This window comes from Taurulus bubalis (assembly GCF_910589615.1).
Source record: "Taurulus bubalis genome assembly, chromosome: 15".
Classification (NCBI taxonomy): Eukaryota; Metazoa; Chordata; class Actinopteri; order Perciformes; family Cottidae; genus Taurulus; species Taurulus bubalis.
Genome location: NC_136603.1, coordinates 25,267,605 through 25,277,924, shown reverse-complemented (window position 1 = coordinate 25,277,924; position 10,320 = coordinate 25,267,605). Strand labels below are relative to the sequence as shown.

At 45.5% G+C, this 10,320-nt stretch overlaps 1 protein-coding gene across 1 annotated transcript in view; it reads right to left on the bottom strand.

Moving 5' to 3' along the window:
• Positions 1-7,989: 7,989 nt before the first annotated feature.
• LOC306747351 (homeobox protein engrailed-1a-like) overlaps positions 7,990-10,320 on the bottom strand; it is a gene marked incomplete at both ends in the record, with an annotated part of 7,518 nt that continues 5,187 nt past the window's right edge. Inside the window, one exon of the mRNA XM_079230404.1 lies at positions 7,990-8,312. Coding sequence (XP_079086530.1) covers positions 7,990-8,312 — 323 coding nt within the window. The remainder of the gene's footprint in view (positions 8,313-10,320) is intronic.

Genomic DNA, 10,320 nt, shown 5'->3' with positions numbered 1-10,320 from the left:
ACCAATAAAACCTTTTCAGGCAAAAAAAAGTTCTAAATTCAAAGTAATAATAATAAATTATAAAATTATAGTGCCTTTCACTTTTAGACATGTTTAGCATGTGTGACACCAGAGCATGATCAAGTGAAAAATAACTCAAACAATGTTGTGATAGCACATTTGTACATTTTATTTTCCATCTTTAAAAACAACCAGATCGATTCCTGCGGTGTGCACTGACGCCGAGATGGTTTGAGTCGGCCTGGGCCTTCCTGCAGGAGGCGCTGGTGAGCAGATCATTTGGGGAAATGCCAACGCTGTCACTTTTATTGCTTCTGCAACCTTTCATCCGGACGCCCAGAGAGCAGAGGAGAGAGAGACGCTCAGGAAACAAATGCAACGCTGGGCTTGGTTCTCCTGTCTCAGGGATTTAAGTTTGGGTGACGTGGAGCCTCTCGTGATTAAAAGTGACACTCGAGACAATAATAACACAATATGCTTTCAACCAATTACAAATCTGAGGAATGTTTTCAAAAGACTGCAGTTATTTGTTTCGACTTATTTTGAGAAATGTGAAGGAAAAGTGAACACTTCCCGACGTGACGTCCTCAGCAGCGCCACAGACCCAGGAGCAGGTCCACGTGGCACCGGACTCCACAGCAGGCAGACCATCGCCTCCCTGCTGGCTTCAATCAAAATGGCGTCGCTCAGCGGGAGGTGCAGCTCAACCCTTTGAATGGCGGTCAGGGTGAGGAGCGGTGGAACGGGACCATGTGCATGCCTGGTCTGGGAGGAAGGGAGACGGGGAGCGATACGACCCAGAGCCAGCAGCGGTCTCTGCTGGCTCTCCAACCGCCGGGCGCCTTCACGTCCACGTGGCTGTGCTACCGGCTTCCTCCAGACTTCAGCCTCTGAGGACCTGTGACACCATCGTGGCCGCTACCATGTGACTAAACCCAGACTCATCCAAATGATCTGACAGCTGAGGCCGACCACCACGCAGCCGTGTGAGCGCCTACATGCCCACCTTGGCTGTTCCTGCCCATTTCATTGAATGCACACTGTCGAGCAGACTGACTCACACATGCCCTGCCCACCTGTGTGTGTGTGTGTGTGTGTGTGTGTGTGTGTGTGTGTGTGAATATTTGAATATAAAACTTATATTTTAGGACTTGATGACATGACAAAATTACCCATTTCTTTAAAACTATGGAAGTGATTTCAGCAAACCAATGAACAGTAAACCATATATTTGATTTAATCTCTTACCAAAAACATAACGAAACCCTTCCAGTGCTCAGAAATGGTATTGAGCTGATGTAAGCGATATGTGTATTTGTTGTTTTGAAATAGTAATCCCATAGAATTTGGCTTGTTTGTATGTCATCCGGTGAGAAGAAGAAAAAAGAACAGTTAAATAATTTATTTTTATAGAAACAAAAGTGATGAATGCAGCAACTCGCCGGTCCCGTTCTGACCCTGGGTCAGCCTCACGGACCCACACAGAGGAGCAAAGAGCTTTGTGTTTACTCTCTGGTGAATGATCTACAGCATATGTATATATATATATATATATATATATATATATATATATATATATATATATATATATATAGGGAGGACAGCAGCAGTGAGTCTGCTTATTACTTTATTCATTTGCATGTAAATGAAGCTGCTTCCAGCCTCAGGCCGATGTGTGTCTGTCTCTCTGCTTCATGCAAACAGCAGAACATACTCACACACACACACACACACACACACACACTCACACACACTCACACACACACACACACACACACACACACTCACACACACTCACACACACACACACACTCACACACACACACACACTCACACACACTCACACACACTCTCACACAGTGCAGTGTAATTGTAGGGAAATGTTAATTTGTCTAATTGTTTCGAAATGTGCATCCCACTCTAATTTGTATTATGCATGCATGGATGAACAGTCCTGACTGAAGTGAGTAAATGATCGTGTTCCTGCCTCAGAGCGGCTCGTCCTCTCTTCACAGACCTGAGACCAGCAGAGATCTGCCACAACGGTTACCTTTTCATTTGACAAATTAATGTCAGCCTCTGTTCCCTCTGAGCTCTCTCCTTCTTCCAGAGGGCCTACTTTCTCTGGCCTGTCTCAGAGACTCTTCCTCTGAGGGAAAGAAACATGAATATAAAATACCATGTTGACTGGATAGCTTGTTCTGTATATTTGTAGTAAAACATCTGAAACATGAATGAATGAATGAATGGGAATATTATCTTGTAACGGAATCTGTTTTAAAGGGTTTGAATGTAATAAGTCATCATTTACTGAGACGTGAAACACATAGTTTTTATGACTCTTAGTGACAAGTATACGTCAAAATCATGATTTCTGCTGGATTGTTGAGTTTTAAAGTACCTTTTGAGCCCCGCGCCTCGCGGCGCCCATTATCGGACAAGGAAATATAAAAATAAGTCAAGTGACGTGTCCTAAAGGCTATCCAGAGCCACAACGTTGATTAACTTCATTTAAATTAATGAAATACAGTAAAGCACACTTGAACTTTGTAAAGTGTACTTATTCAATAAAAGACACCTCTTTGTAACTCTACGAGCTTGTATGAGTCTAACAAAGCATGCTAGATCCTTGTGTGTAGCATATTAGTACCTGTAAGATCCAGATGCAGCCGGACTGTTTCCCCTTTCTCTCCTTCGACATGTTGGCCTCTGCAGGCTTCCGTGGTCGTGGGAGGTTCCTTCGAAGGTGTCACACGTTTAAAGCAGTAATTTATGCAAAGACAATTACCCAGCATGCCCCAATCCGAGCAATTTTAGGCATAAAGGTTATAACTTTTCCATTTTTGAACCGAACGATACCGTTTTTTGACTAAAACTCCATGGTAACAGGCCACGGCTTTGTTATTTTGTGATTTCGATTCTTCAGGTCATTATCTTTACAAAGAGGGGTCTTGCACCTCTGTAGGCGGTTCGGGCCTTGCACCATGGAGTTGGGGAAACTCAGGGCCGGGTGGAAAAGGCATTTTTGGGAAATCTTGCTCATATCATGCTGGATGTTCATAGTTATGATCCAAACATGTTATAAAATTACATTTTTTGAAAATATACATTTTTTTCACAAATAAATTCTGAAAAAAATGCTATAAAAGAACAAGTATTATGACTGTGGTTCCTGACTGGACCAGAGCTGAGAGCTCCTCCCAGGGGGCGGGGCTCTCAGCGAGAGACACAGAGGGGGCGTGGAAACGAAACATACAAATATAGAAATAAATACATTTACAACAAGAAAAAGGATGAGAGATTTGTGGGATAATATTTGTTTGTGGTACAAACTTTCAAATATAAAATTGTTCAAATTACAGGCCTCCGATGAGGCTGCTGCTCACACAGAGGCCTCTGTCCTCCTCTCCTCTCCTCTGTCCTCCTCTCCTCTGTCCTCCTCTCCTCTCCTCTGTCCTCCTCTCCTCTCCTCTGTCCTCCTCTCCTCTCCTCTGTCCTCCCCTCCCCTCCTCTCCTCTCCTCTCCTCTCCTCTCCTCTGTCCTCCTCTCCTCTGTCCTCCTCTCCTCTCCTCTGTCCTCCCCTCCTCTCCCCTCCTCTCCTCTCCTCTCCTCTGTCCTCCCCTCCTCTCCTCTGTCCTCCTCTCCTCTCCTCTGTCCTCCTCTCCTCTCCTCTGTCCTCCCCTCCTCTCCCCTCCTCTCCTCTCCTCTCCTCTCCTCTCCTCTGTCCTCCTCTCCTCTGTCCTCCTCTCCTCTCCTCTGTCCTCCCCTCCTCTCCCCTCCTCTCCTCTCCTCTCCTCTGTCCTCCTCTCCTCGCCTCTGTCCTCCCCTCCTCTCCTCTGTCCTCCTCTCCTCTCCTCTCCTCTCCTCTGTCCTCCTCTCCTCTGTCCTCCTCTCCTCTCCTCTCCTCTGTCCTCCTCTCCTCTGTCCTCCTCTCCTCTCCTCTCCTCTCCTCTGTCCTCCTCTCCTCTGTCCTCCTCTCCTCTCCTCTGTCCTCCCCTCCTCTCCCCTCCTCTCCTTTCCTCTCCTCTGTCCTCCTCTCCTCTCCTCTGTCCTCCCCTCCTCTCCTCTGTCCTCCTCTCCTCTGTCCTCCTCTCCTCTCCTCTCCTCTCCTCTGTCCTCCTCTTCTCTCCTCTGTCCTCCTCTCCTCTCCTCTCCTCTGTCCTTCCCTCCTCTCCTCTGTCCTCCTCTCCTCTCCTCTGTCCTCCTCTCCTCTCCTCTGTCCTCCCCTCTTCTCCTCTGTCCTCCTCTCCTCTCTTCTGTCCTCCTTTCCTCTGTTCTGTCCTTCTCTCCTCTCCTCTGTTCTGTCCTCCTCTCCTCTCCTCTGTCCTCCTCTCCTCTGTTCTGTCCTTCTCTTCTCTCCTCTCCTCTGTTCTGTCCTTCTCTCCTCTCCTCTCCTCTGTTCTGTCCTCCTCTCCTCTCCTCTGTCCTCCCCTCCTCTCCTCTGTCCTCCTCTCCTCTGTCCTCCTTTCCTCTGTTCTGTCCTTCTCTCCTCTCCTCTGTTCTGTCCTCCTCTCCTCTCTTCTGTCCTCCTCTCCTCTGTTCTGTCCTTCTCTCCTCTCCTCTCCTCTGTTCTGTCCTCCTCTCCTCTCCTCTGTCCTCCCCTCCTCTCCTCTGTCCTCCTCTCCTCTGTCCTCCTTTCCTCTGTTCTGTCCTTCTCTCCTCTCCTCTGTTCTGTCCTCCTTTCCTCTCTTCTGTCCTCCTCTCCTCTGTTCTGTCCTTCTCTTCTCTCCTCTCCTCTGTTCTGTCCTTCTCTCCTCTCCTCTCCTCTGTTCTGTCCTCCTCTCCTCTCCTCTGTCCTCCCCTCCTCTCCTCTGTCCTCCTCTCTTCTGTCCTCCTTTCCTCTGTTCTGTCCTTCTCTCCTCTCCTCTGTTCTGTCCTCCTCTCCTCTCTTCTGTCCTCCTCTCCTCTGTTCTGTCCTTCTCTCCTCTCCTCTCCTCTGTTCTGTCCTTCTCTCCTCTCCTCTGTTCTGTCCTCCTCTCCTCTCATCTGTCCTCCTCTCCTCTCCTCTCCTCTGTCCTCCTCTCCTCTCCTCTGTTCTGTCCTTCTCTCCTCTCCTCTGTTCTGTCCTCCTCTCCTCTGTTCTGTCCTCCTCTCCTCTGTTCTGTCCTCCTCTCCTCTCCTCTCCTCTCCTCTGTCATCCTCTCCTCTCCTCTGTCTTCCTCTCCTCTCCTCTCCTCTCCTCTGTCCTCCTCTCCTCTGTCCTCCTCTCCTCTGTTCTGTCCTCCTCTCCTCTGTCATCCTCTCCTCTCCTCTGTCCTCCTCTCCTCTCCTCTCCTCTCCTCTGTCCTCCTCTCCTCTGTCCTCCTCTCCTCCCCTGTCCTCTCCTCTCCTCTGATGAACAGAGGGAACAAGGAGACGAGGAGACAATTTCATGCTCTGCAACTCTTTGAACAGCTGATAGCGCTGCGTCTCCAAGTGAACATTTACCTCCAAAGAGTTATGAATATGGATTCAGTTCTCACTTGAACCAATGATCCCCGCCCTCACACACACACACCTCCATTTCTTAATTGAACATTCGTTGTCAACCACCAGAAAAAAAGGGTCACTGTGTTTCCTGAGCATTTCTTTTGTCTTTTTCCAATATAAAAGTGTTTATTTGGAAACATGGTTTGAATATACATATATCCTGCTGCTCTTCACACACTGTATTTCAGATGTCTGTTTTGTATTTCAGATGTCTGTTATGTATGTCAGGTGTCTGTTATGTATTTCAGGTGTCTGTTATGTATGTCAGGTGTCTGTTATGTATGTCAGGTGTCTGTTATGTATGTCAGATGTCTGTTATGTATTTCAGATGTCTGTTATGTATGTCAGGTGTCTGTTATGTATTTCAGATGTATGTTATGTATGTCAGGTGTCTGTTATGTATTTCAGATGTCTGTTATGTATGTCAGATGTCTGTTATGTATTTCAGGTGTCTGTTATGTATGTCAGATGTCTGTTATGTATGTAAGGTGTCTGTTATGTATTTCAAATGTCTGTTATGTATGTCAGGTGTCTGTTATGTATGTCAGATGTCTGTTATGTATGTAAGGTGTCTGTTATGTATTTCAGGTGTCTGTTATGTATGTCAGATGTCTGTTATGTATGTAAGGTGTCTTGTTTGTATTTCAAATGTCTGTTATGTATGTCAGGTGTCTGTTATGTATGTCAGATGTCTGTTATGTATGTAAGGTGTCTGTTATGTATTTCAGATGTCTGTTATGTATTTCAGATGTCTGTTATGTATGTCAGGTGTCTGTTATGTATTTCAGATGTCTGTTATGTATTTCAGATGTCTGTTATGTATTTCAGATGTCTGTTATGTATTTCAGATGTATGTTATGTATGTCAGGTGTCTGTTATGTATGTCAGGTGTCTGTTATGTATGTCAGATGTCTGTTATGTATTTCAGATGTCTGTTATGTATGTCAGGTGTCTGTTATGTATGTCAGGTGTCTGTTCTGTATGTCAGATGTCTGTTATGTATTTCAGGTGTCTGTTATGTATTTCAGATGTCTGTTATGTATTTCAGGTGTCTGTTATGTATTTCAAATGTCTGTTTTGTATTTCAGATGTCTGTTATGTATGTCAGATGTCTGTTATGTATGTCAGGTGTCTGTTATGTATGTCAGATGTCTGTTATGTATGTCAGATGTCTATTATGTATTTCAGGTGTCTGTTATGTATGTCAGGTGTCTGTTATGTATGTCAGGTGTCTGTTATGTATTTCAGGTGTATGTTATGTATGTCAGATGTCTGTTATGTATTTCAGGTGTCTGTTTTGTATGTCAGGTGACTGTTATGTATGTCAGGTGTCTGTTATGTATTTCAGATGTCTGTTATGTATTTCAGATGTCTGTTATGTATTTCAGATGTCTGTTATGTATTACAGGCCTCGGCAGCATCAGCAGACAATGTACACAGAGGGGTGAAATGGTCCATTTGTGATTTGGTGTTATACGTTTTCTCAATATCTCATATCGCATATGAATGTATAACACGGTCACTTCCAGAGGCACACACACCACGAGGTAAAGAGCATCAGAGCAGACGATAGTGGGGCCACGGGGCCACGGGGCCAAGGGGCCACATCCGGAGAATCACTAACCGGAGTTTGGGCAATATGGTGGACTGTTTGTTATTAGTGGGAATAATTTCAACACTACAATTTTTGTATGGATTTCGAAAATCTTTTGTGTATTTTTTTGTTTTACAGCAATAATAAATAAATGTAGACTGTACGCAGGATTATAGAGCTACTGAGGTTATGATCTATTTTTCACATACAATTCAGATTTTTCTAATTTCATTTGACTGTTTGATCTTTTATTAATATTCTGTGTGGTCGAAATCGTTAGTCTTTCAAGACAATACTGAATCATGTTTTCATGTAATATTTAATCCGGCCTGAACATTTTTTTAATTAAAATATTTTGCATCTAAAATGGAATCGGGATCAACAATTCTGGTAGTATATTTTTAATTTTAGAGCATACACTCCCTTTAAATTGTTAAAATTCCCAATAAAAAATAGGCCCAATAACCTCACAAGTCTAAGACATGTCTCTATAACGTCCCTGTTTATGCTGGATTTACTGCTGGTTTTAGGTGGAGCCCCGGCCCTGACTCGTTCTTTCCGGCTCTTCGTGTGTGATCTCTGTGACGTGGACTGTGGGACCAGTACAGATCTTGGTCCAGCTGGTCCAGAAAAACAACCCAACGAAAGAGGGATGGAGCCCGCCAGGCCTGGAACAGAGCCACGCGGGCTCATCGTGTCTGCAGGGTGTGGGCTCGGGTCCCGGGAGCATCTCTTTGGTTTGCGGCTCAGTCTGAAGAGTCTGAAGAGTCCGCAGCTGCTGCTGGATAGTCACGTTGGAAGAGGAGGAGACGGAGAAGAGGAAGAGGGGAACCTCTGACAAAACGCTCTCCGTCCCGTCCTCTCCATTAAATTAGATGTAGAACATATGTACAGTGTACAGGGAGCCGCGGGGCCCTCGCGGGCCCTCAGTCGCTGTCGTCCTCCTGGTCCTCCTGGATGGTGGTCGTGGAGTGGTTGTACAGTCCCTGGGCCATTAGCTGCAGCGCGAGCCCGTTCTTGAAGCCGCTGGCCTTCTTGATCTTGGCCCGCTTGTTCTGGAACCAGATCTTGATCTGGGACTCGTTGAGGCCCAGCTCCTGGGCCAGGCTCTGCCGCCGCTGCTCCGTGATGTAGCGGTTCACCTGGAACTCCGTCTTCAGCCGCTGCAGCTGCTCCGCCGTGAAGGCCGTGCGCGGCCGCTTGTCCTCTTTGCCGCTCTTTGACTTCTTCAGTTTCCGGGTCCTTGGGCCTGCAGTAGGGCGAGAGGGCCAGAGCGGGAACATGAATATGCAGCGTGATGGTCATAATGCAGAGCGGGAACATGAATATAAAGCGTGATGGTCATAATGCAGAGTGGGAACATGAATATGCAGCGTGATGGTCATAATGCAGAGTGGGAACATGAATATGCAGCGTGATGGTCATAATGCAGAGCGGGAACATGAATATGCAGCGTGATGGTCATAACGCAGAGTGGGAACATGAATATGCAGCGTGATGGTCATAATGCAGAGCGGGAACATGAATATGCAGCGTGATGGTCATAACGCAGAGCGGGAACATGAATATAAAGCGTGATGGTCATAATGCAGAGCGGGAACATGAATATAAAGCGTGATGGTCATAACGCAGAGTGGGAACATGAATATAAAGCGTGATGGTCATAACTAAGAGTGGGAACATGAATATGCAGCGTGATGGTCATAACGCAGAGTGGGAACATGAATATAAAGCGTGATGGTCATAACGCAGAGCGGGAACATGAATATAAAGCGTGATGGTCATAATGCAGAGCGGGAACATGAATATAAAGCGTGATGGTCATAATGCAGAGTGGGAACATGAATATAAAGCGTGATGGTCATAACTAAGAGTGGGAACATGAATATAAAGCGTGATGGTCATAATGCAGAGCGGGAACATGAATATGCAGCGTGATGGTCATAACTAAGAGTGGGAACATGAATATAAAGCGTGATGGTCATAATGCAGAGTGGGAACATGAATATAAAGCGTGATGGTCATAATGCAGAGCGGGAACATGAATATAAAGCGTGATGGTCATAATGCAGAGCGGGAACATGAATATGCAGCGTGATGGTCATAATGCAGAGTGGGAACATGAATATAAAGCGTGATGGTCATAACTAAGAGTGGGAACATGAATATAAAGCGTGATGGTCATAACGCAGAGTGGGAACATGAATATAAAGCGTGATGGTCATAATGCAGAGCGGGAACATGAATATGCAGCGTGATGGTCATAGCTAAGAGTGGGAACATGAATATAAAGCGTGATGGTCATAATGCAGAGTGGGAACATGAATATAAAGCGTGATGGTCATAATGCAGAGTGGGAACATGAATATAAAGCGTGATGGTCATAATGCAGAGCGGGAACATGAATATGCAGCGTGATGGTCATAATGCAGAGTGGGAACATGAATATAAAGCGTGATGGTCATAACTAAGAGTGGGAACATGAATATAAAGCGTGATGATCATAACGCAGAGTGGGAACATGAATATAAAGCGTGATGGTCATAATGCAGAGCGGGAGCATGAATATAAAGCGTGATGGTCATGATGCAGAGTGGGAACATTAAATATAAAGTGTGATGGTCATAATGCAGAGCGGGAACATGAATATAAAGCGTGATGGTCATAACGCAGAGTGGGAACATGAATATGCAGCGTGATGGTCATAACGCAGAGTGGGAACATGAATATGCAGCGTGATGGTCATAACGCAGAGTGGGAACATGAATATAAAGCGTGATGGTCATAATGCAGAGTGGGAACATGAATATAAAGCGTGATGGTCATAATGCAGAGCGGGAGCATGAATATAAAGCGTGATGGTCATAATGCAGAGCGGGAGCATGAATATAAAGCGTGATGGTCATAATGCAGAGCGGGAACATGAATATAAAGCGTGATGGTCATAACTAAGAGCGGGAGCATGAATATAAAGCGTGATGGTCATAACTAAGAGGAACATGAATATAAAGCGTGATGGTCATAACTAAGAGGAACATGAATATAAAGCGTGATGGTCATAACTAAGAGCGGGAACATGAATATGCAGCGTGATGGTCATAACTAAGGGCGGGAACATGAATATGCAGCGTGATGGTCATAACTAAGAGCGGGAACATGAATATAAAGCGTGATGGTCATAACTAAGAGCGGGAACATAATTATATAAAGCGTGATGGTCATAACTACGAGCGGGAACATGAACATAAAGCGTGATG